This window comes from Somniosus microcephalus, chromosome 25 (assembly GCF_052327205.1).
Source record: "Somniosus microcephalus isolate GS21.2 chromosome 25, FLI_Smic_1.0, whole genome shotgun sequence".
Classification (NCBI taxonomy): Eukaryota; Metazoa; Chordata; class Chondrichthyes; order Squaliformes; family Somniosidae; genus Somniosus; species Somniosus microcephalus.
In genome coordinates, this window is record NC_141011.1 from 19,743,393 (window position 1) to 19,770,173 (window position 26,781).

General features: G+C 50.0%; 1 protein-coding gene across 1 annotated transcript in view; it reads right to left on the reverse strand.

Moving 5' to 3' along the window:
* The window catches only part of disp3 (dispatched RND transporter family member 3), a 608,183-nt gene that overhangs the window by 50,612 nt on the left and 530,790 nt on the right, over positions 1-26,781 (reverse strand). Inside the window, exons 14-16 of the mRNA XM_085966861.1 lie at positions 5,917-6,036; positions 3,636-3,772; positions 1,484-1,665 (exon numbers count right to left, since the gene is read on the reverse strand). Coding sequence (XP_085822987.1) covers positions 1,484-1,665; positions 3,636-3,772; positions 5,917-6,036 — 439 coding nt within the window. The remainder of the gene's footprint in view (positions 1-1,483; positions 1,666-3,635; positions 3,773-5,916; positions 6,037-26,781) is intronic.

Here is a 26,781-nt window from a genome sequence, read left to right on the forward strand (position 1 = left end):
TGTTGGTAGCTGACATGGCCTCATAAAGGACTAAGGTTTCCATGGTTACGGGAATGTAATGTCCCATCTTGGAAAGCTCCAATGGCTCTGTGGCCCAATGTTCGGCAAAGTGTGTTGCTGAGACACACGGATCAAGAGGCCTAGATCATTATTCCCTTGGTATGTGGTTAGTTAGTCAATCTCAGCCAGCGTGTGTGGCGGCATGTTACAAATGGTGACAGAGTCGCTGGGTTAAGGTGGGGAACACACAGCCAAGATTCCTGCCTCTGATTGGAATCCAGTGACCCTTGTTGGGAAGTACCCTTGTGTGGACGGTGGTGAAGATAGGAATGGGCGCAGTTATGATGCCCCACGCTGCTGAATAGTTTCCCAACACTCATTGCCTGGGTTCATGAATTAGGAATGGTCACTTTGCAGAGTGACCAGAACAACTCTGGCTCCTGTGGGACCAGCCCTGGCGGAGAAAATGGTCATTTATCATGGCACGGACAATACTTGGGAACTGGGTACTATCGTGGGTTTGCACACTGCCCTGCCAGCTTTGGAACCCAGTTTCAAATCCAGCCTGGATGTACAGCTTGAACATTTTCGCTCGCTGTTAGCTGTACTGCTCGAGAAGCCTTAATCCCAGCTCTTTGTGTGTGATGGTGCATAGTCCAAAGCTGTCCCCACTTTGGAACAACGTAGCAGCCAACTGGCCATCTGATTCACACATGGTAGGGTGAGAAGTGGAAGTGGTACACCAGTAGGAAGAGTTCGACTGAGGTTGGGTTAAGGCATGTTGTTGGACCAAGGAGAGGGAGCATTTCTAATCCATGTTGGACCTCATTGAGATTCTTTACCTCAAACACGACTAATTTTCACAAAGGCCTTTTTTCCTCCAGATGCTATGTGGACAACGGGAGGAACATAGGAACAGGAGTAGGCCCTTCCGCACCTTATGCCTGTTCTGCCATTCAATGAGATCATGGCTGATCTGTATCCTAACTCCATTTACCCACTTGGTTTCATATCCCTTACGTAACACATTTTCAATTGACCTAGGTTCAACAGCTTTTTGAGGGAGAATTCCAGATTTCCACTACCCTTTGTGTGAAGAAGTGCTTCCTGACATCATCTCTGAACGGCCTGGCTCTAATTTTAATGTTATTCCCCATTGTTCCGGACTCCCCCCACCAGAGGAAATAGTTTCTCTCTATGTACCCTACCAAATACTTTAATCACCTTAAACACTTCAATTAGATCATCCCTTGGGAACATAGGATCAGAAGCAGGCCATTCAGCCCTTCGAGCCTGTTCCGCCGTTCAATTAGATCATGGCTTATCTGTATATTAACTCCATCTACTTGCCTTGGCTCTGTAACCTTAAAGCCCATGCGGAACCAAGGTGGGTAAATGAAGTTAAGATGCCGATCTTAATCTTCAATACTCAAAGGAATACATGGGGAAATAAGAGAGACTTTTGTCCAATCTGGTAACTTACTGAGTGTGACGTTGCTCTGTGGCTGATGCATAGAAATGGAAATCAAACTTCCAGCCTTTCCTAGCATTGCAGGATAATGATGTGATCATCCACTTCCTTGGACATTTGGGACTTGGCAACCCAACAGTGGACGAGCACACGGTCAGCTTCTTGGTAAAGTTACCATAAGGCACTGTGTAAACCTTGGAAACAGAAAGAGAGATCAAAAGCTAACAATACAATCACAACTTCCAGTTATATAGGGCCTCTAATATAGGAAAAATGCCCCAAGGCGCTTCACGGAGGAGAGTAATCAGACAAAAATGGACGCCAAGCCAAAGGATGAGATATTAAGACGGGGCGAACAAACGCTTGGTCAAAGAGGTGGGTTTTAAGAAAGGTCTTAAAGGAGAGCAGGGAGGTAGAGAGGCAGAGGGGTTTAGGGATAGAATTCCAGAGTGTGGGGTCTATTTGCGACTGAGATGAGTTGTATAGGAATTAAAAGCTAACCCCATCAGAAATGGGAGGGGACTAGGGGTACCAAAATTCAGCAACAGAATTTCTACCCTCCCTCGTGAAGGCGCTGACTTATGCTGGCCTATTCCTCCATAGTTCCTGGCTGTCCTCAGGAAACCCGCCCAAGTGACCATGTGTGACATTGAGTGTTGGCCGGCTACTTTACCTGGGAGGCATTGACGCGGTCCGTACCTGATGTCTACATCTATGCATTTTCCTGTTGAAGTCACTGGATTGAACTCGAGGATTGGGAATCTAGACACAGGGACACTGAGGCCAACTGTAGCACTCTCCACTGTGAGATCAGCGAACCGTATAGACCGGGGATTGAACCTGGGACCGGCAATACCAGCTGAACCATCAGGGTATTTTGTACACAATACAGTTCATGCTAACAGAACAATGAATGCAATTCATTGGGCAGGTGATGTTGATGGCATATGGTCGTGTAATTACATAGAATTTACAGCACAGAAACAGGCCATTCGGCCAACTGGTCTGTGCCAGTGTTTATGTACCACACAAGCCTCCTCCCACCCTACTTTATGTAACCCTATCGGTGTATCATTCTATGCCTTCCTTCCTCATGTACTTATCTAGCTTCCACTTAAATGCATCTAAGCTAGATGCCTCAACCACTCCCTGCTGTGGTAGCAAGTTGCACATTCTAACCACTCTCTGGGTAAAGAAGTTTCTCCTGAATTCCCTATTGGATTTATTAATGACTATCTTAGATTTATGACACTTAGGCCTAGAAATTGGGTTGGGGCGCCAAAGTGGCACAAAAGTCGCCTGAGCGCAGGATTTAGCGCAGCGTTTGAGGCTTTAGCGATCGTCAGATATGCAGTTCCATTGCCCCTAGAGGGACACGGGGCAAGGCTCGAGGCGCTCCGCGTCCCTCTTAGGGCGCTGAAACTGAATATCGCAGTGCAATGTGCCGCAGCGCCACACGCTGCGGTACTGCAGGCCTTCCTCCCATTGTTAAGGGGGAGGGGCCTGCAACAACGCAATCCCCGCTTGCGAGTGCCGGCAAACGAGCCCGGCACCAAGGAGAAGTGCCGGGCTCTCGGGAAACAGCCGGCAATGCCGCGGGGGGGGGGGGGGGGGTCAGGAGGCCGGGGACGGAGGTGCTGGCAGGCGGCCGCCCTGCACCTCCACCTTAACTTGCGCCGCTGCCGGCACAGTAAGGCCCCGTGAACCGGGCGCGGGTAGCGAACGGCGCAACTGTGGCGTTCGCTACCAAATATCGCGAACGGGGCGCTGCGCACACCGATGACATCATCGGTGGCGGCGCAGCGCAAATGGCTAACGCCACCATTAGCGCCCCTGCTGAATATCGCGGGAGGCGCAGCCAGTGGCGCTACAGCCACTGACTGCCTCTTTAGGCGCTAACAGGTGGCGCTACTCACCCAATTTTTCCCCCTTAGTGTTGGTCTCCCCCACAGGTGGAAACATCTTCTCTCTGCCTACCCTATCAAACCACTTCAGAATTTTAAAGACCTCTATTAGGCCAACCCCTCAGCCTCTTTTCGCTCCCTTTTCTATGAAACCATTTCCCGTTGGAAGCTCATTCTGAAGGTAGGAACTTCCTGCTGCAGTCACTGCAGGTCAATAATTTTAGTGTACAGTATTCAGAAGCCACTTTGCAGGAACTCACTTTGAATGACGGGATCTCCCCATTCCTTGTTGACAGCAGGCGCCATGGCGAGGGAACAGAGGAATCCAAAGAAAATCTGTAGATTGCAGGTCGCACATCATCTTCATACTTTGTAACGTAAACGGTCCGTAAGCCACCTGGGAAAAATACATTTGAAGTATTATGATGGTGGAGATAGGGCGAGAACGTTCCCAGTTAAAAGGGACAGATCAGAGCTCAACATTTCTCTTTGATTTATGTTCCTTTTCCTCATCTTGGTTTTCTTCTCAACGTTTGAAGTTTGTGAGGGTGAATTACTCATTTCTGTATGTGGGCAGTGTCAGTATCACTTTGTGGCTCAGCTGGAAGACAGAATGAAGCTGACCCCACAGGAGGAAGACATACTGCAGCGAGAAGGCTTAACCACAGTGGGCGGGCCTGGCCGTGAAAGGAGGGCCTGCCCGCGGAAAGAAGTTATACCCACCAGCTGGATCAGGATCTGACAAAACCTGCAGTCGATTGGCTGAGGCGTCAAATGTCTGTTCAGATTCATTAGCTACCATTAGAGCAATGTGAAGTGAGCAATTTAACTAAAGAACTACACTTGGCATCCGGTTGCCCCACCTTCATGATGTCATGAAACTTTGAGCATGCTGCCAGTTTGTGAAATGGTACAAACCATGTGACGTAATAAAACTCACTACAGGAAACTTTGGTTTATCCGGAGGTTAACTGTTCGGAATGCTCGATCCACCGGCAAAATTCAGGAGTCGGTTCAGTAAGTTTTTTTTCCTTTTCGTTGCTTTTTTTTCACTAGTCAGGCTCTGCAAGGTCTAGCTAAAGCTGTTGCTTAGCTACAGAGACGCTTGCAAGCTACGGCCGACTGTTTAGAAGCTAAGCAACAGGGTTTGTTGCTAGATACGGAGCTCAAAAGCTTCCGTATGTTTTAACATTAGCGCTGGTTTGTCCGGCAGTTTTGATGGGACGGCAACAGCTTGGTCCCGTTGGTGCCAGATAGCACAAAGTTTCCTGTACGCACTTGGTTTGAGTATAAAGCAAGGCTTTAATCAACTTGTTTCAGAACATGGAGGTCTAGTTGCACTTCACTAGTTCCTGTCTTACAAAATGTCCCTGGAAAGCTGGGCCCACGCCCGAGTATTTATACTCCTTGGACGGCGCCACCAGTTGGCCGTCCAGCGTTATTTCTTGAGTAGTTTCTTTATGATGATGAGATTTATAACACCATGGCCCGTTCCTCAATGAGTTGCTGAGTATTTGGGTTCAGCCATCTGATACTGAGCCTAGACAGTGAATGTTGGCAGCTTATTCAAATAGGGGATTAATCCCATTCTCAGATGTTAAAGTGCATGCACTTTCTAGCAGGAGTGATTGAATTGTGATTAGGAGCAGGAACCCTGGCCGATTTTCCCCCCTTCCTATCCCAGGCACATGGAGGTCAACTGCTGTCTTGGCTCGGATAAGCTACATTCGCAGAGACTAGGGATGAAGATCGGACCTTCCTAGCTTTTGCAGCTCAGCGGCGCACCACGTGGTGAGTGCCCCTCCAAAAGCCGTCTCCTGAACAGCTTTAGCAGAGGAGGGGAGAAATTGGGCAAGAAGGAAATAACTTTTAAAATGGCACAAATGCGGGGGGGGGGGGGGGGGGGCAGGCGGGTAATAGCGCTGTTTACAATCTAGGAACGAGGAAAGCCGATGAATGACGGGCAGCAGTGGAGCACTGTTCTAAAGGGGCTGCTCAAAGCCGAACTGTTCCATTATTATTGGGGCAGATTATTTCACGCCATTTAGATCAGCCCAGAAACTAGCATTTTCACCCCCTCAAAGACGTTTTAATGCTAAATTAGGGCATTGGGGCAACAACTGTAGAAATTCACGGGGCTTGTTGCGGGGTGTCATGCTGTGTCAGACTCTGAGAAGGCGCCGAACACCTCGAGTCTCTTCGCCGGAAGCCAAGCGTAAGCAGCGCACGTCAACCCAAGCCCCCCACCCACCCGCCCCTTCAACCACCGTCTGCCCCACCTGTGACAGAGACTGTAGGTCCCGCATTGGACTCATCAGTCACCTGAGAACTCATTTTTAATGTGGCAGCAAGTCATCCTCGGTTCCGAGGGACTGCCTAAGAAGAAGATTAAAGGCACATTCTTTTCATGCAAAAAATGTTTTGACAAACCTATTTTAATCCACAACTCAATTAGTTACATAACCAGCAGAGGCAAGCAGCCATGGTGGAGGAGATGGTGGAGGAATGCTGATCAGACAAAAATGCAAAGGGGCACCTGACCTGTGGCCGTACTCTGTGCTGCACCTGTTTTATTCCACGGGAGACTCTGCCCTCGTTTCTTCTTATCCGAGGAGGTTCGGATGTTATTTAGCAGAGGCTGGGGCTTCTCCTGAAACAGACCTATTGCACAGGAGCGCGCCAGTTAGAAAAGCAACATTTGACAATTGTACGTCTAGACGTTTTACAGATTTTCACAGTGGCTACTCACCCCACTGCAGGCAAATGAGCCGAGCAGCAGAAATAAAAGCGTCAGGTTAGTATTATCGAAACTCCAGATATCGGAGGCAAATATTTGATCTCCAGACCAATCTCTGTAAAGAAAAGTCGAAAATGTCCTCATGCTCGCACAGTCCCCTTGAACAGGGATGCTTTGGGGAACAGCGTCCAGTTTCTCTATGGCTACACAGGTTTACTTACGGCAGGGCAATACACACTCCCCACTATTATTTCCTGTGTGTTAGCATTAACAAATTCGGAACACAGAAGGAGGCGATATGCCCCATTGCCCGTGTTGCTCTCTGAAAGAGCCCATTTCCCACGTCTATTCTCAGTACTCTTTTCCATTATTTCCCTTTCAACTATTTATCCATTTTCCTTTTAAAAACTGTTACGGGTTCTGCTTCCACCACTCTTTCTATTAGGGCATTCCACGTCCTAGCAACCCTTTGTGTGAAAGAATTTCTCCTAACCTCTCCCTTTACTCTTTTAAATTGATACCCTCTAGTCACTGACACGCTGGCCAGCGGAAATAGATATCCCAGACACCTAATTGCTCTCCATAATCAATTAGGGAACACATCTGGAGAGTGATGCACAGAACCATCCATGAACAGAGACGCTGCAGCTTCAAACCTAAGAAAACATTAATCGGCAAAAAAATAAAACTTCAACCAGTTTAACAGATGAAAGCAAACTTTATAAGCTGTTTATAAAGGAAAACCGACTGCGACACTGCACAGTGTTACACTGTAATTTCTTGCAGCATAAAAATTAATTTGCCCAGAGTGTATTGAGAGCGGTTTATGAAAGGAAGAAAAAGTTAAATTATTACAATTAGTGTGTACTGGTTTTTGCACAAATATGTAATGATCTGGAGGGCAGGGAAGGTTTCCTCTCGTAGCTATGCCTTAGTAACGGCAAAAACAGAGCATGTTCTTTCAGAGTACCTTTGTTACTTAGCTAGCAAGAGAAACATAGGAAATCTTCCAGCTATGTGCGCGATATCGCCAACACATTACGACCAGAGGAAATTTCCCCTTGCAGAATCTAAACAAGCAGTTACACAATACTGGTTTGAAAAAAGTCCTGAGCAGCGCACCATGTATTAGCCTGCACACCGTAACAACACATCAGTGCAGCAAACAGCTGCTTTTCCTAGCATTTGTCAATACCATAGATGCTTTGCAACACAATCCATTGCAAGTTACATGTTTTCGTAATGGTTCAACTAATTTGGCTTCTTTACGCAACACTCATTGACAAAGGCGCCAAGTTCAGTAAAATGTTTTTGTGTCTGCAACTAAAAACTGGCTCAACTTTTAGAATCGCAGTGATGGAACTACTACAGTTTCCTTTTAAATACATAGCTTTTTCATTCTTCATCCTTTCAGATGCTAGCAAATCAGTGGTGTTGATAAGTGAACAGTCAGATTTCCCTATTTTTTGTCGACACAGAATTTTACAGCACAGAAACAGGTCATTATCCTAGTCTCAGAAGGGGTTACAGAGCAGCACCCTCGCCTCTGAGTCAGAAGGTTGTGGGTTCAAGTCCCACTCCAGGGACCCGAGCACAAAAATCTAGGCTGACAATCCAGTGCAGTGCTGAGGGAGTGCTGCACTGTCGGAGGTGCCGTCTTTCGGATGAGACGTTAAACCGAGGCCCCATCTGCGCTCTCAGGTGGATGTAAAAGATCCCGTGGCACTATTTCGAAGAAGAGCAGGGGAGTTATCCTCGGTGTCCTGGCCAATATTTATCCCTCAATCAACATCACTAAACAACATCACTGTAAAATTCTGACAGGACTGGACAGACTAGATGCAGGAAGGATGTTCCCGATGGTCGGGGAGTCCAGAACCAGGGGTCACAGTCTAAGGATAAGGGGTAGGCCATTTAGGACAGAGATGAGGAGGAGTTTCTTCACCCAGAGAGTGGTGAACCTGTGGAATTCTCTACCACAGAAGGCAGTACAGGCCAATACATTAAATATATTCAAGAAGGAATTGGATATATTTCTTAAGGCTAAAGGGATCAAGGGTATGGGGAGAAAGCAGGGACCGGGTACTGAATTTGGATGATCAGCCACGATCGCATTGAATGGCGGAGCAGGCTCGAGGGGCCGAATGGCCTACTCCTGCCTTCTATGTTTCTATGTAACAGATTATCTGGTCATTATCACATTGCTGTTTGTGGGAGCTTGCTGTGTGTAAATTGGCTGCCGCGTTTCCCACATTACAACAGTGACTGCACTCCAAAAGTACTTCATTAGCTGTAAAGCGCTTTGAGACGTCCTGAGGTCGTGAAAGGCGCGATATGAATGCAAGTCTTTCTTTCATTTAGTGGTCTGTGTGGGTGATTACGCTCCACATCAGCCTCCTCCTACCCTACGTCATCTCACCCGATCGGCATTTCCTTTTATACCTTTCTCCCTCATGTACTTATCTAGCTTCTCCTCAACTATATTTAAAACGACTTTAATTCAAAGTATAAATCTAGAAAGAAAAGGTGTGGCAAACTTACAGGGGGAAAAATTCGGTTGCTTTGCACCTCCCGTTAGTGCCCAAGCCTCCTGCAAAATTCAACGGGGGGTTAGCGGCGGCAGTAACCGCTAGCGCCCCACGGTGCAGCGCGGCCGGCGATGTCGTCATTGCCGTGCGCGGTGCCACACTCGCGCCCCGATCTTCGGTAGCGCCCCCTGACTTACCACCGGACACTATGTCCGACAGGGTCAGGGGGACCTACCTGTGGCTGGGGCGGCGCTATTTAAAGGCGAGGTGCCGGGCGGCCATTTCAGCACCTGCACCCTCTGCCGTCCCCGGCCTCCTGACCCGCCCCCCCGCAAGGCCCCTCACTTTTAAGAAGGGGAGGAAGGCCTGCAATACCGCGGCGCCCCAAGAGGGAAGTGGGGTGCTTCCAGTAGCGCCCTGCTTCCCTCTTGGTGCGCTAGATGTCAAAAATGTGTGGTGATGCAGTTTGGGAGAAAATAAGGAAGACATATGCAGTAAATGACAAACTTTAAAAAGAGTAGGAGACACTTGGGGTTGAGATCCCTGATTATAATTGCTCAACCTTTGGTGGCCGTGCCTTCTGTTGCCAAGACCCTGAGCTCTGGAATTCCCTGCATAAACCTCTCTGCCTCGCTATCTCTCTCTCCTCCTTTAAGACGCTCCTTAAAACCTACCTCTTTGACCAAGCTTTTGGTCACCTCCTCATGTGGCTCGGTGTCAAATTTTTTGTCTTTTAATACTCCTGTGAAGCGCCTTGGGGCGTTTTACTACGTTAAAGGCGCTATATAAATACAAGTTATTGTTGTTGAGATACACAAATCTATAAAAGTGGGAAGACAAGTTAATAAAATTGTTAAAAAAATACGAGAGCCTAGCTTTTATAAATAGCAACATAGAGTACAGAAGCAAAGAGGTAATACTTAAACCGGTACAAATCATTGATTTTGTTGCAGTTTGACTATTAGAAAGAAAGAACTTACATTTATATAATGCTTTTGACATTCTCAAAGCACTTCACAGTCAATGAAGTACAGTACTTTGAAAATGTAGTCACTGTTGTAATGTAGGAAAACATAGAGACCAATTTTGTACAGAGCAAGGTCCCACAAACAGCAATCAGGTAAATAACCAGATAATTTCATAGAATCATAGAAATTTACAGCACAGAATTTGTTTCACTGACGGTGGCTGAGGGATAAAGATTGGCCAAAACACCAGGCGAGCTCCCTGGCTCTTCTTCAACTAGTGCGACAAGGGAAGACAGAGGGGGGAAAATTCGGTTGATTAGCGCCACCCGTTAGCGCCCCCGGGTGCGGCGATGTTTGCGCCGCTCGCAAAATTGATCAGGCATTTTGCGGCGGCGCTAAACACTACCGCCACAATCTCCTGCGCCTGCAGATCGTGACGTCATTCGAGCGTGCAACGCCCCGGTAGCAACCCCGGACCGGATATTGAGTGGCGCCCCCTGCCTTTCTGTCTGCCGCTAGCAATGACAGGTAGAGGGGAATGTTTTGCAGTCGAGAAGGGACTGGGGGAGCGCTATTTAAAGGCGGCCACTTCCTGCCTTTTTTTGTCGGTGACATTTTTGCACCACGCATTCTGAGAGAGAGAGAGAGACTTCTGGAGAGATTCAACGCTGTGTGAAGGAGTTTTGGGTACTGAGCAGCACTTTGCAGGTTCATTTTGATTTGACCTTCCTTGCACTGATTTAGAAGAGACTATGGGGGCTGCACTCTGAGCTCTTTCCCTGGGCCTCTCCATTGTTCTTTCCAGCAGATTTGATGTACAGGTCTCTCCAGGCCGAGATTCAAGGCTGCAATGAGCAGGATGTGGATGGAGAGCAAGATCGACCCTCCCCTTTAAGAACTGGCCGGCGCCAGTGTGTCTGTGTTCCATTGCTGACTGACATCACATGAGCTTCGCCAGCGCTCTGAGGTAGTGCCTCGCTCCTCGGCGTTAGCACCTTAAGAGAGGTGTGTAGCGCCTGATTTAGCGCTCCAATCACCTCCAGGGGTGATAGAAGCCAAGTTTGCAGTCGGAGGCGATAATTAACGCCAGGCGCTAAACTTTGCGCCCGGCCGATAATCGCGCCCCAAACGGGCCGATACCGAATTTCTCCCCCAGAGTCTTGGTTTACCGTCTCATCCCAAAGACGGCATCTCTGACAGTGCAGCACTCTCTCAGTACTGCACTGAGGTGCCAGCTTAGATTAAGTGCTCAAGTTTCTGCAGTGGCGCTTGAACCCACAACCTTTTGACTCAATACTACCAGAGCCAAGGCTGACGCCGACTGTATCCAGTTTTGGAAAGACATCAAGACTATGAAACAGGTGCAGAGGAGATTTACTAAGATGATATGAAGGATGAAAGGTTTTAGGTATAGAGAGAGAATACTGAATCAAGAACACCGCATTAAAACAAAGACAATTAAGAGGAGATCTGATAGCTTACCTTACCTCATAATTTAGAACATTTCTAACATAAATTGGGAAAATCTATTTCAACTGGTCAGTGAATCAATAGCTAGAGGGCATCAATTTAAGATCACCATAAGAACAAAGGGAAAGGTTAGCGGCCTTTTTTATGCCGAGGATTATTAGGATGTGGAATGCCCTAATAGAAAGAGTGGTGGAAGCAGAATCCATAATAGTTTCTAAAAGGGAAGAGGATAAATATTTGAAAAGGAAAGATTGAATAGGCTAGGGGAATGGAACTAAATGGTTAGCTCTTTCAGAGAGCGTAATAGGCCAAAACGTCTCTCAAGCTGTAAGATTCTAAGATTATGGGAACCCAGTTTAACTAGGTTGGAGAGGGAGAAGGATGTCAGGTTGAATTGACTGGAAGAGAAAGGGTGGGGAGATGGATGGGCAAACTGGGTATGGAGGGGATAGGGTGCTTTTGTGAATTGAGGCAGTGGGAGTTGGATGTGAGAGAGTAACTGTTAGGGAACTTTGGGGTAAAAGGTAAAGGTTCAGGGCAAGGGAGGCCCAGGGCTTCCTTGTGGGGCCCGGAGGAGCGCTCCTGCTCCCCCGCCCAGGCCTCCAGTTAAAATAGCTGATTGGGCCCCGATGACGTCAACAAAGCCTGATCTTCATATTTAAATACTCAGAGCAGAGAAGGCTAAGAGGAGATTTGATAGAGGTGTTTAAAATCATGAAGGGCTTAGATTGAGATAAAGAGAAACTGTTTCCATTGGCTGAAGGGCTGATAACCAGAGGGCACAGATTTAAGGTGACTGGCGACATTAGTAAATACTTTTTACACAACGAGTGGTTAGGATTTGGAACGCCCTGCCTGATAGGGTGGTGGAGGCAGATTCAATAGTAGCCTTCAAAAGGGAATCGGATAATTGCATAAAGGAGAACAAATTGCAGGGATCTGGGGTAAGAGCGGGGCAGTGGGAGTAACTGGATTGCTCTTCGAAAGAGCCGGCGCAGACTTGATGGGTTGAATGGACTCCTTCTGTGCTGTACTATTCTATGATTCTATAAAGAGGACCCCACTGGCTTGGGCAGGTGTCCTTGCCACCTGCAATGCAGTGAGTAAGTCTCCCACTCCATTTGAATTGCTGGTTTCCGCCAGGTGGGGGTTAAAATTGGGACGCGTGTACCTACTTATTTTGTTCTAATCAGTTTTCTAAAGCTGTTGGTCAGCTTCTGCTAGTTTTCTAAGTTGGCTTATATGGGTTTACAGAGATAAGACTGGATAATTGGCTGCAACATTGCCAAGCAACTAAAACTGCCTCATTTCCATATTCAGTCTTGTAAGTGCTTCGAACCCGAAGGACAAATTTCTGATCAATGGAGCTCAAAAATGCCTTTGAGTTATCAGTACCACCCCCAGAGACAACTGCACAAAGTGCCGCCTCTACCCCTTAGAAATTGCAAAGAGTGGTGAAACCAAATTAATTCCACATCAAAGATTTGCTTGCACATATTTTATATTTCTACGTGTCCTTATCAAACCATGCAACGATGTAGTGCCAGAGTGTTGGAGTGGTTGAATGTGTTTTTGCCTGCGATTTCTCCCACATCATACCCAGTTTTGTTGGGGAATAGCCTGTAAGGTGCACAGGAGTGAAGCTTTTCTCAAATTGTAGGCTTGCTATAGGTTTTGGAGCTGACCACTAAACTGGAGCTACTTTACAGCATGAAGCTGTATAAAATCTATCTAACGGCAACCCGTTAGTTCCTCTGCAAGCGAGAGTTACCCAGTGTTTGTAACAATACTGTTCCTGGGACTAGGGACTAGGGTCACTGGCAAGGCTTGGAAGCTAAGCAAAGCCAGGCCTGGTTAGTACCTGGAGGGGTGACCATCAGGGAAGACCAGGTGCAGAAGGTCACGGAAGGAGCCCCGAGGAGGGGTGGTTGGTGAGAAGGTCACGGAAGGAGCCCCGAGGAGGGGCGGTTGGTGAGAAGGTCACGGAAAGAACCCCGGGAGGGGTGGCTGGTGAGCAGGCCCGGGCGTTGGGCTGAAGATTGTCGGACAGGAAGAATGGTGGGAATGGAATGGCGGCGCGCACAGACGCAGCGGCTTTGCTTCTCCCAGGACGGTGCTATTTACGTTTAATGTTAATGTTATTTGTACTGGACTCATGGGAGCTTGCAAGATCACATTTCATTGTGCATTGTACAATGACAATAAAGTTGAATTATTATTGAAAAAAAAAGTAAAAAACTACAGAGCGCTTGTTTTGAGTATAAAACAAGGCTTTAATCAACTGTTTCAAAACCATCAGATTTCTAGTTACAGGAAACTTTGGTTTATCCGGAGGTTAACTGTCCGGAATGCTCGAGCCACCGGCAAAAATCAGGAGCCGTTTCGTTAGGTTTTTTTTCTTTTTGTTGCTTTTTTTTTCCCACCAGTCAGGCTCTGCAAGGTCTCGCTGAAGCTGTTGCTAAGCTACAGAGACGCTTGCAAGGTACGGCCGACTGTTTAGAAGCTGTTGCTAAGCAACAGGGTTTGTTGCCAGATACAGAGCTCAAAATCTCCGTATGTTTCAACATTAGCACTGGTTTGTCCGGCAGTTTTGATGGGACGGCAACAGCTCGGTCCCGTCGGTGCCGGATAGCACAACGTTTCCTGTACATCACTAGTTCCTGGTTACAGAAACATCCTGAGCAAGCTGGGCCCACGCCCGAGTATTTATACTCCTTGGACGGCGCCACCAGCTGGCCGCCCAGTGTTACTTCATGAGTCATGAGAAGATTCATGACAAATACTATTTCTGCTGTAGCTTGCAGGATCTGAAATGTTTGGTTTTCCGTACCCCACATTTTAGGGCTCCATAACCCCCAACACCTAGAGAAGCCTGATTACCAAGTACAAGGTACTGAAGGGAACACCTGCTGCATTTCTGAATGTTCCTAATAGAAACATAGAAGATAGTAGCAGGAGTAGGCCATTCGGCCCCTTGAGCCTGCTCCGCCATTTAATGAGATCATGGCTGATCATCCAAATTCAGTACCCTGTCCCTGCTTTCTTCCCATATCCCTTGATCCCTTTAGCCTTAAGAAATATATCCAACTCCTTCTTGAATATATTTAATGAATTGGCCTCCACCGCCCTCTGTGGCAGAGAATTCCACAGGTTCACCACTCTCTGGGTGAAGAAATTCCTCCTCATCTCTGTCCTAAATGGCTTATCCCTTATCTTTAGACTGTGACCCCTGGTTCTGGACTCCCCCGCCATCGGAAACATCCTTCCTGCATCTAGTCTGTCTAGTCTTGTTAGAATTTTATAAGTTTCAATGAGATCCCCTCTCATTCTTCTAAACTCCAGCGAATATAAGCCCAATCAACTCAATCTCTCCTCATACGTCATTCCTGCCATCCCAGGTATCAGTCTGGTGAATCTTCGCTGCATTCTCTCCATGGCAAGAACATCCTTCCTCAGATAAGGCGACCAAAACTGCACACAATACTCAAGGTGTGGTCTCACCAAGGCCCTGTACAACTGCAGCAAGACATCCTTGCTCCTGTACTCGAATCCTCTCGCTATGAAGGCCCACATACCATTTGCCTTCTTAACCGCCCACTGCACCTGCATGCTTACCTTCAGCGACTGGTGCACAAGGACACCCAGGTCTCGTTGCACTTCCCCTTCTCCCAATCTATTGCCGTTCAGATAATAATCTGCCTTCCTGTTTTTGCCACCAAAGTGGATAACCTCGCATTTATCCACATTATACTGCATCTGCCATATCTGTCCAAATCATACTGGAGTTTCTCGGCATCCTCCTCACAGCACACATGCCCAATAGGCTCCATGATGAGGAGTTTGTAATTACACCGTTTCCTTACGGGCCAGAAGGAGCAGGATTGCCCCTCTGGGCCCAATAAAGCAATCTTGGCCCACCCCATCCCGGTGTTCCGGCAGCCAATTTGCGCACAGCAAGGACCCACAAACAGCAATGTGATAATGACCAAATAACCTGTTTTAGTGATATTGATTGAGGGATAAATATTGGCCGGGACACCGGGGAGAACTCCCCCTGCTCTTCTTTGAAATAGTGCCATGGGATCTTTTACATCCACCTGAGAGAGCAGACGGGGCCTCGGCTTAACGTCTCATCCGAAAGACGACGCCTGTGACAGCGCAGCGCTCCCTCAGCACTGCACTGGAGTGTCAGCCTGGATTTTGTGTTCAAGTGTCAGAAGTGGAACTTGAACTCCCAACTTTCTGACTCAGAGGCGAGAATGGTCCTTTAACTCCTCTCACATTTGATTGCTAGGAAAGCTTTCCTGGTGGGAATAAAATGCAGCTCATTCTGAAGTTATATCTGAAGTCACAATCCTGTGTTCTTGTTTGTTATTAAATGTGTGCAAAATCCAAATACATCCACAGTTCCCAAATAACAGACTGGTTCAATGTGGGTGCTGCTTAACTGGGAGGCTAAACTTCGAAAGAGCTGTCAAACTCATGAAAACTCCTGGCCCCAAAACACTACTTAAACCTGAAAGAAAATTTAAAAAAACATTGCACTACTTAAATGAACAATAAAGAACTCTGAAAAACTATTTTAAACAATAATTTAAAAATTTGAATTTTTTTTTTTTTAATAAATCGGGGCTAAAACTAAACTTACCGTACTGTAAATTCTTTAAAAATAACAAACCTGTGGAAAAAAAATTCCCACTTACCTGAAAAACTAAGTACTTACGTGTGGTTTTTCTATGCGTAAAGACCGGAGGCCTTTACACACGCGCAACTCTGGGAAAAAAAAAAGGAATTTCACTGCGCATGCGCTGCCTGTGCAGTCGCGCGCGTTCTGCCTCTTAACCCCTTGGGTCAGAGGACAGGAAATGCCGGTTTTTAGCGCATGCGCTGTGCATGCTGAAAACCGGCAATTCCTCCGGGCACACGTGTGAGTACCCCGTCTGTACTCACGCGTTGTGCCCGGAATTACTGGGCCATTATACACATATCGACGCACCTCGTCACATCACTTGCCCGTGCCATTGTGAAGATCGGGATGTGCGGCTCCTCTTCCACCACTTGCAAGAAATGATTTATTTTTAAAATTCATTCTCCGGGTGTGGGTGCCACTGCCCAGACCGGCTGGCATTTAATGCCCATCCCTGTTGCCCTGATAAGGTGGTGTTGGTGGGCCTTCTAGCAGTTTGATACACTAAGTGACTTGCTAGGCCACTTCAGAAGGCAGTTAAGGGTCAACGACCTTGGTGTGGGTCTGGAGTCACATATAGGTCAGACCAGGTAAGGACGGCAGATTTCCTTCCTGAACCAGTTGGGTTTTTACAACAATCCGACAACTTCATGGTCACTTTTACTGATATCAGCTTTTCATTTCTAGATGCTTAAAAAACTGAATTCAAATTCTCAAAAGGCGCCCCTTTAAAGCCAATGGCCCAGAAATTCCGATCGCAGGCCTCCTGCGGGCAGAGGGCTGCGATCTGGAAAAATCTGCGCCTGGACCGGAGGGCTCCCGGGAGGCGCGGAGCTCTGTTGCTGGGCCTCTCCAAACTGCCGGTGCGCAGGGCCCACGTATCCCAGAGGCGCAGGCGGTTCGCAGCGTCCCTGGATCACCTGGGCCATGGGGAGCCAATCACGGAAGGGAATCTCCATTCATACATTTGACAGGAAGACCTGTCAAATATATGAATGGAGATCACCCCCAAAACATAGTAAAACTTTAAATACATTTTAAAAAATCACATTTTTAAAATGACTTTAAGTTACATAAGTAATTAACAAAAATTTTATTTTTTGAGAAAAAAAATTAAAGTTTTTAACAGGGCTAAAAATAAACTTACCTTTCTTTAAAGTATTTTTAAATGATAAATCTGAATTTTTTTTTATTTTTTAAAACTTTTTTCAACTCTTATCCTGGTAAAAGCAGGCCTTACGCCAGGCGCAAGAATTGTAAGTGTTTTCTGCAGGCGGAGTGTCTCCAAAAAGCGGAACTCTCCGCCTGCAGAGGTCCTTCTCCAGGGCAGCCAGAGGATCTGTCGAGAGTGTTAGATTCGGGTGTCTTAATGTTGTGTCCTTTCAATAATCAGACAAAGACTGCAGGGAACGATCAACAGGTGTTTACTGGATGAAGTTCAAACTGCGAGACCGACCGCAGACAGTCTGCGAGACCGACCGCAGACAGTCCGCGAGACCGACCGCAGAGTCCGCCCGCAGAGTCCGCGAGACCGACCGCAGACAGTCCGCGAGACCGACCGCAGACAGTCCGAGACCGACTACAGATAGTCCAGGAGACAGACCAGAAGTCCACGAGACCGACCGCAGACAGTCCGCGAGACCGACCGCAGACAGTCCGCGAGACCGACCGCAGACAGTCCGCGAGACCGACCGCAGACAGTCCGCGAGACCGACCGCAGAGTCCGCGAGACCGACCGCAGACAGTCCGCGAGACCGACCGCAGACAGTCCGCGAGACCGACCGCAGACATTCCGCGAGACCGACCGCAGACAGTCCGCGAGACAGACCGCAGACAGTCCGCGAGACAGACCGCAGACAGTCCGCGAGACAGACCGCAGACAGTCCGCGAGACAGACCGCAGACAGTCCGAGACCGACTACAGATAGTCCAGGAGACAGACCGCAGACAGTCCGCGAGACCGACCGCAGACAGTCCACGAGACAGACCGCAGACAGTCCACGAGACAGACCACAGACAGTCCGAGACCGACTACAGATAGTCCAGGAGACAGACCGCAGACAGTCCACGAGACAGACCGCAGACAGTCCACGAGACCGACCGCAGACAGTCCACGAGACCGACCGCAGACAGTCCGCGAGACCGACCGCAGAGTCCGCGAGACCGACCGCAGAGTCCGCGAGACCGACCGCAGACAGTCCGCGAGACCAACCGCAGACAGTCCGAGACCGACTACAGATAGTCCAGGAGACAGACCAGAAGTCCACGAGACCGACCGCAGACAGTCCGCGAGACCGACCGCAGACAGTCCGCGAGACCGACCGCAGACAGTCCGCGAGACCGACCGCAGACAGTCCGCGAGACCGACCGCAGACAGTCCGCGAGACCGACCGCAGACAGTCCGCGAGACCGACCGCAGACAGTCCGCGAGACCGACCGCAGACAGTCCGCGAGACCGACCGCAGACAGTCCGCGAGACCGACCGCAGACAGTCCGCGAGACCGACCGCAGACAGTCCGCGAGACAGACCGCAGACAGTCCGCGAGACAGACCGCAGACAGTCCGCGAGACAGACCGCAGACAGTCCGCGAGACAGACCGCAGACAGTCCGAGACCGACCGCAGACAGTCCGAGACCGACTACAGATAGTCCAGGAGACAGACCAGAAGTCCACGAGACCGACCGCAGACAGTCCGCGAGACCGACCGCAGACAGTCCGCGAGACCGACCGCAGACAGTCCGCGAGACCGACCGCAGACAGTCCGCGAGACCGACCGCAGACAGTCCGCGAGACCGACCGCAGACAGTCCGCGAGACCGACCGCAGACAGTCCGCGAGACAGACCGCAGACAGTCCGCGAGACAGACCGCAGACAGTCCGCGAGACAGACCGCAGACAGTCCGCGAGACAGACCGCAGACAGTCCGAGACCGACTACAGATAGTCCAGGAGACAGACCGCAGACAGTCCGCGAGACCGACCGCAGACAGTCCACGAGACAGACCGCAGACAGTCCACGAGACAGACCGCAGACAGTCCGAGACCGACTGCAGATAGTCCAGGAGACAGACCGCAGACAGTCCACGAGACAGACCGCAGACAGTCCACGAGACCGACCGCAGACAGTCCACGAGACCGACCGCAGACAGTCCGCGAGACCGACCGCAGAGTCCGCGAGACCGACCGCAGAGTCCGCGAGACCGACCGCAGACAGTCCGCGAGACCGACCGCAGACAGTCCGAGACCGACTACAGATAGTCCAGGAGACAGACCAGAAGTCCACGAGACCGACCGCAGACAGTCCGCGAGACCGACCGCAGACAGTCCGCGAGACCGACCGCAGACAGTCCGCGAGACCGACCGCAGACAGTCCGCGAGACCGACCGCAGACAGTCCGCGAGACCGACCGCAGACAGTCCGCGAGACCGACCGCAGACAGTCCGCGAGACCGACCGCAGACAGTCCGCGAGACCGACCGCAGACAGTCCGCGAGACCGACCGCAGACAGTCCGCGAGACCGACCGCAGACAGTCCGCGAGACCGACCGCAGACAGTCCGCGAGACAGACCGCAGACAGTCCGCGAGACAGACCGCAGACAGTCCGCGAGACAGACCGCAGACAGTCCGCGAGACAGACCGCAGACAGTCCGAGACCGACTACAGATAGTCCAGGAGACAGACCGCAGACAGTCCGCGAGACCGACCGCAGACAGTCCGCGAGACAGACCGCAGACAGTCCACGAGACAGACCGCAGACAGTCCACGAGACAGACCACAGACAGTCCGAGACCGACTACAGATAGTCCAGGAGACAGACCGCAGACAGTCCACGAGACAGACCGCAGACAGTCCACAAGACCGACCGCAGACAGTCCGCGAGACCGACCGCAGACAGTCCACGAGACAGACCGCAGACAGTCCACAAGACCGACCGCAGTCCGCGAGACCGACCGCAGACAGTCTGCGAGGCAGACTGCAGACAGTCCACGAGACCGACTACAGATAGTCCAGGAGACCGACCGCAGACAGTCCACGAGACAGACTGCAGACAGTCCACGAGACCGACCGCAGACAGTCCACAAGACCGACCGCAGTCCGCGAGACCGACCGCAGACAGTCCACAAGACCGACCGCAGACAGTCCGCGAGACCGACTACAGACAGTCCAGGAGACCGACCGCAGACAGTCCACGAGGCAGACCGCAGACAGTCCGCGAGACCGACCGCAGACAGTCTGCGAGGCAGACTGCAGACAGTCCACGAGACCGACTACAGATAGTCCAGGAGACAGACCAGAAGGATGTCAATGGAGAATTAACCCCTCAGTCTCCTGAAGCAGAAGAATTGGCCAATCTGAGTTTCGAGTTGTACTTCTAAATAAGGTTGTATGAATCGCAATCTGTAAAACTTCTTGTATTTTAATGTTAATAAAACCAATTGTTAGAAAAAGTTTAAAGCCTTGGTTAATCTTGCCTCTGATTACCCATAAGTTGTAAATATTAAAAACCCTACATTGTGAAATAAAGTGTGCAATTTAAAGTGGGCATTGGCCTGTAATTTGCCACCAGTTGATGGTCTCACTTGGAGGGCCCCAGGATGACAGTCGGGGGTGATCTTCTGAGATTGGGGCAGAATAGAGGGAACGTTATGATGCCGACAGTGGTGGTGTAAAACGCAAAAGCAATGCATTTCCCCGTGAAAATATCCTTCACCGCGACGAACAAAAATTCATTAGGCAACTTCTAAAAAAGCAACATAGCTGGTCTTTAGATGGCGACTTTCTTCTTGCTGACAGTACTGCGCTCAGGGCTTGTACAGATGTTGCAGGTTAATTGCACTGTTGGGCTCCTCTTTCTGCCTCAGGAATACAATCGCAATTCAAAAGGTGAAATACTTCTGGATGGCACCGGGAGACATTTCCATCGTCTGTGCTTTCAGTCTTTAGCAGTTGAAGTCTAAGTCTAAATTAGGAGTCTGTAATGGACAGGCTGGCACTGGAGACTGTCTCCAACTGTGAACGGCTGTAATGTGAAACTGCCAGAAACAATTCACTTCTGACTCTCAGCGATCATCAGTCAGAGAGGATCTTCGCACTGAAGTGAATTTGTCGCGTCTACATTTCTCATGCAGACCCACAGCACTGTGGTTGACTCTTAACTACCCTCTGAAAAGGCCTAGCAAGCCACTCAGTTGTAAAAAAAAACACTAAGAAAAACAATAAGAATAAAACCGGACGGACCACCCGGCATCGGCTACGGACACGACAACGGCACACCCAGCCCAGTCGACCCTGCAAAGTCCTCCTCACCAACATCCGAGAACTTGTGCCAAAATTGGGAGAGCTGTCCCACAGACTAGTCAAGCAACAGCCTGAAATAGTCATACTCAAAGAATCATACCTTTCAGCCAATGTCCCAAACTCCTCCATCACCATCCCTGCGTATGTCCTGTCCAACCGGCAGAACCGATCCACCAGGGGTGGCGGCACAGTGGTATACAGACTCGGCTCAGGGGCCCTGGGTTAACGGACTCGGCTTGCGGGCTCGGGGGGTTAAAGGACTCGGCTCGCAGGCCCGGGGGGTTAACGGACTCGGCTCGGGGTTAACGGACTCGGCTCGCGGGCCCGGGGGGTTAACGGACTCGGCTCGGGGGCTCGGGGTTAACGGACTCGGCTCGCGGGCCCGGGGGGTTAACGGACTCGGCTCGCGGGCCCGGGGTTAGCGGACTCGGCTCGCGAGCGCCCGACTAAGGTTCGCGGGGTAAGGGCAAAGGTCACCGCCGCCATAACCGGAAGCAGGCGGTGAGAGACTCTGGTAGTGTTCCGGTGTGGAATACCCCGGGTTTGCCGTGTCGGAGTCTGTGGAGCGGCCGCCACTGGTTCTCACTATGGATGTTGATTTAATGTGCTCTGGATTATACTGTGGAAAGCAAATAATAGAAAGCTTAAATGGTAGTCAGCTGCAATATGGAGACTGTTGGGTATGCCCAAGAGGGGAAAGAACAGATGCTCTGAAGATTTGTGGTAAATGTGAGGAATCACCAGAGCTATGTGACTGGCTGTATCTTGGTTTCATGGCAATGCTACCTTTGGTTTTGCATTGGTTCTTTATTGAATGGTATTCAGGCAAAAAGAGTCCCTCTAGAAAGAAAGAGTCGGCAGTGAGTCAGCAGAAGCAGCGATTGAGGCCACGACGACCCGCTGTAGCACGGCGGCCGGCAGCTCCTCGTCGGGCGGCTCTGAGGTCGAACCGGTAGAAGGGAATGCGACCAGCGTACCGAGGTCGGGAAAAGCAGGCCCTGGAAGGTCGGACACCGCGGGAGGCTCGGAGGTCAGACCGGGTGGAAGGAGAGCCAGGGAGAAGCAGGCCCCGGGACGTCGGTACCACGGCGGCTGAAGATTGTCGGGCAGGAGTGCGGGAAAGGCGGAGCGAGGCGAGAGCGGACCCTATTGTGATGGCGCCGATGAAGATGGCTGCCGTCCTTGCGGGCTCCGTGCGTACCAGGCAGCTAAGTGTCCTTTGCTGATTGGTGCGCTCGGCTCGTTAAGAAAAAAGCATTTCACTGACTGGATTTCACTTGTATTTGGTTATGTGACAAATAAAATTGAAATTGAAAACATTGGAAGGAGTGGCCCTGGGAGCCCTCAACATTGACTCTGGACCCCATGAAGTTTCATGTCTTCAAGTCAAGCATGGGTAAGGAAACCTCCTGCTGATTACCACCTACCTCCCTCCCTCAGCTGATGAATCAGTACTCCTCCATGTTGAAATGTTGAACACCACTTGGAAGAAGCACTGAGAGTAGCAAGGGCACAGAATGTACTCTGGGTGGGGGACTTCAACATCACCAAGAGAGGCTCGGTAGCACCACTACTGACCGAGCTGGCCGAGTCTTGAAGGACATAGCTGCCAGTCTGGGCCTGCGACAGGTGGTGAGAGAACCAACACGAGGGAAACACCTACTTGAGCTCGCCCTCACCAATCTACCTGTCGCAGATGCATCTGTCCATGATAGCATTGGAAGCAGTGACCACCACACTGAGGACACCCTCCATTGTATTGTGTGGCACGACCACTGTGCCAAATGGGATAGATGCAGAACAGATCTAGCAGCTCAAAACTGGGCATCCATGAGGCACTGTGGGCCATCAGCAGCAGCAGAATTGTATTCCACCACAATCTGTAACCTCATGGCCCGGCATATCCCTCACTCTACCATTATCATCAAGCCAGGGGCCCAACCCTGGTTCAATAAGGAGTGTAGAAGAGCATGCCAGGAGCAGCACCAGGCGAACCTAAAAATGCAGTGCCAACCTGGGGTAGCTGCAACACAGGACTACATGCATGCTAAAAAGCAGAAAGAGCATGCTATAGACAGCACTAAGCGATCCCACAATGAACGGATCAGATCAAAGCTCTGTAGTCCTGCCACATCCAGTCGTGAATGATGGTGGACCATTAAACAACTAACAGGAGGAAGCGGCTCCATGAATATCCCCATCCTCAATGATGGTGGAGCCCAGCACGTGAGTGCAAAAGACAAGGCTGAAGCGTTTGCAACCATCTTCAGCCGGAAGTGCCGAATGGATGATCCATCTCGGCCTACTCCGGAGGTCCCCACCACCACAGAAGCCAGTCTTCAGCCAATTTGATTCACTCCACGTGATATCAAGAAACGGTTGTGCGCACTGAATACAGCAAAGGCTGTGGGCCCCAACAACATCCCGGCTATCGTGCTGAAGACTTGTGCTCCAGAACTAGCCGCGCCTCTAGCCAAGCTGTTCCAGTACATCTATAACATTGGCATCTATCTGACAATGTGGAAAGCTGCCCAGGTATGTCCTGTTCACAAAAAGCAGGACAAATCCAATCTGGCCAATTACTGCCCCATCAGTCTACTCTCAATCATCAGCAAAGTGATGGAAGGTGTCATCGACAGTGCTATCAAACAGCACTTACTCACCAATAACCTGTTCACTGATGCCCAGTTTGGGTTCGGCCAGGACCACTCGGCTCCCGACCGCATTACAGCCTTGGTCCAAACATGGACAAAAGAGCTGAATTCCAGAGGTGAGGCGAGAGTGACTGCCTTTGACATCAAAGGCAGCATTTGAACGAGTGTGGCATCAAGGAGCCCTAGTAAAACTGAAGTCAATGGGAATCGGGGGAAAACTCTCCGCTGGCTGGAGTCATACCTAGCACAAAAGATGGTTGTGGTGGTTGGAGGTCAATCATCACAGCCCCAGGATATTGCTGCAGGAGTTCCTCAGGGCAGTGTCCTAGGGCCAACCATCTTCAGCTGCTTCATCAATGACCTTCCCTCCATCATAAGGTCAGAAGTGAGGATGTTCGCGGATGACTGCACAGTGTTCAGTGCCATTCGCAACTCCTCAGATAATGAAGCAGTCCATGCCTGCATGCAGCAAGGCCTGTATGACATTCAAGCTTGGGCTGATAAGTGGCAGGTAACATTTGTGCCACACAAGTGCCAGGCAATGACTATCTCCAACAAGCGAGCGTCTAACCACCACCCCTTGACATTCAACGGCATTACTATCGTTGAATCCCCCACATCAACATCCTGGGGGTCACCATTGACCAGAAACTTAACTGGACCAGCCACATAAATACTGTGGCAACAAGAGCAGGTCAGAGACTGGGAATTCTGTGGCGAGTATCTCACCTCCTGACTCCCCAAAGCCTTTCCATCATCTACAAGGCACAAGTCAGGAGTGTGATGGAATACTCTCCACTTGCCTGGATGAGTGCAGCTCCAACAACACTCCAGAAGCTCAACACCATCCAAGACAAAGCAGCCTGCTTGATTGGCACCCCATCCACCACCATAAACATTCACTCCCTCCACCACCGGCGCAACGTGGCTGCAGTGTGTACCATCTACAAGATGCACTGCAGCAACTCACCAAGGCTTCTTCGGCAGCACCTCCCAATCCCGCGACCTCTACCACCTAGAAGGACAAGGGCAGCAGGCGCATGGGAACACCACCACCTCCAAGTCACACACCATCCTGACTTGGAAGTATATCACCGTTCCTTCATCGTTGCTGGGTCAAAATCCTGGAACTTTCTCTCTAACAGCACTGTGGGAGTACCTTCACCACACGGACTGCAGCGGTTCAAGAAGGCGGCTCACCACCACCTTCTCAAGGGCAACTCGGGATGGGCAATAAATGCTGGCCTTACCAGCGACGCCCACATCCCATGAACGAATTTAAAAAAAAGCGCGTCATACCCAGTGATACCCTCATATCTATCTGAGAACATGCTTTTATACTTGTTCAGCATTGTGTCGAGTCGCTTCTTTGAAGCATCTACACTGAAGATGTTTTTCCAGTCTTGTTTTAACTTTCTGAACCAGTCGTTGCCCATGAGGTTTGGCCTGTTGTTGTAGCTTGCTACAATAATAGGCAGCTTTACTGACTGGCCATTGTGTTGAACTGTACATTCCATTTGTCCACATGTCTCTAGGATTTCTCCAGAGTAGGTTTTAACTTGTAAGTGGTATTTCATGAAACTTACAAGTGTCCTTACTCATGATAGGAGCAGTCTGCCGCCATGTCGATATACATAGCAATATATTGCTCGTTGATCAAAAGTTTTGTACGGAAGTCTTTCTCACGATTGCTGGTGTTGCCACTGGTGTCATCGATACTGTAGATGCCTAGTTCTTCAACATCAGGTGTGTTCACTTCAACATTGTGAATTCCTCCCTTTTGTTGTCACTGCTTTGCATTGCCACTGGAATGGTTCTTATTTCCTAATTCAGATCTAGCTCTGCAAGCTGTTGAAATATGGCCTCGCTTCTGGCAGTGAAAACACTTCGGGGGAAAAATTGAGTTGCACCCCCTTTGGGGCACTAACTTCGCCAGGGCACTAATTAGCATCCCCATGGCCGAAATTCATTGGTAGTGCCCCAAGAGGGAAGCGCCCCGCCTCCCTCTTGGGACGCTGCGAGGGAATATCACAGCACATCGCGCTGCAGTACTGCAGGCCTTCCTCCTCTTAAAGGGGAGGGGCCTTGCGTAGCGTGACCCGGGGCCTAGCTGGGCCACCAGGCAAAAGAGCCCGGCACTCAAGAGAAGTGCCGGGCTCGCGGAGTGCAGCCGGCACACTGCGGGGGGGGGGGGGGGGGGCTGGTCAGGAGGCCGGGGATGGCAACGGGGGCAGGTGCTGCCAGCAACAAAAATGGCTGTCCGGAATCTCGCCTTTAATTTGCGCCGCCCCGGCCGCAGGTAGGCCCCCCTGACCCCGTCGGACATAGCGTCCGGCAGTAAGTCAGGGGGCGCTACCGAAGATCGCAGCCGGGACGCTGTGCACGGCAATGATGTCATTGCTGGTGGCGCAGCACCACAGGGCGCTAACGGTTACCACCGCCGCTAACCTCCGGCTGAATTTCGCGGGAGGCGTTGGTGGCGCCACACCCTCTTAGGGCGCCAACGGGAGGCGCAAAGCAACCAAATTTTTAGGCCTTCGCATTTGTGTATTGGCAGGACTGTGGTGAGTGATTTCCATTGCACAATAACAATTCACTGAACTGCTCTCACCGACATGTTTTTGACTCGATCTCACAACTTTAGGTTTGGCGGTAGTTTTGTGACTGTAGACCTCAGGTGCTCTAGTCACTTGAGTTGGATGGAGCTCCCCAGCATTCTTCGATGCCATCTCGATAGATAGGGCAATTTTGCATGGTATGTCAAACGTTCGGTTCAGAGTGTTCATAGAAACATAGAAGATAGGAGCAGGAGTAGGCCATTCAGCCCTTCGAGCCTGCTCCGCCATTCAATGAGATCATGGCTGATCATTCAATTCAGTACCCTGTCCCTGCCTTCTACCCATATCCCTTGATCCCTTTAGCCTTAAGAAATATATCCAACTCTTACTTGAATATATTTAATGAACTGGCCTCCACCGCCCTCTGTGGCAGAGAATTCCACAGGTTCACCACTCTCTGGGTGAAGAAATTCCTCCTCATTTCAGTCCTAAATGGCCTACCCCTTAT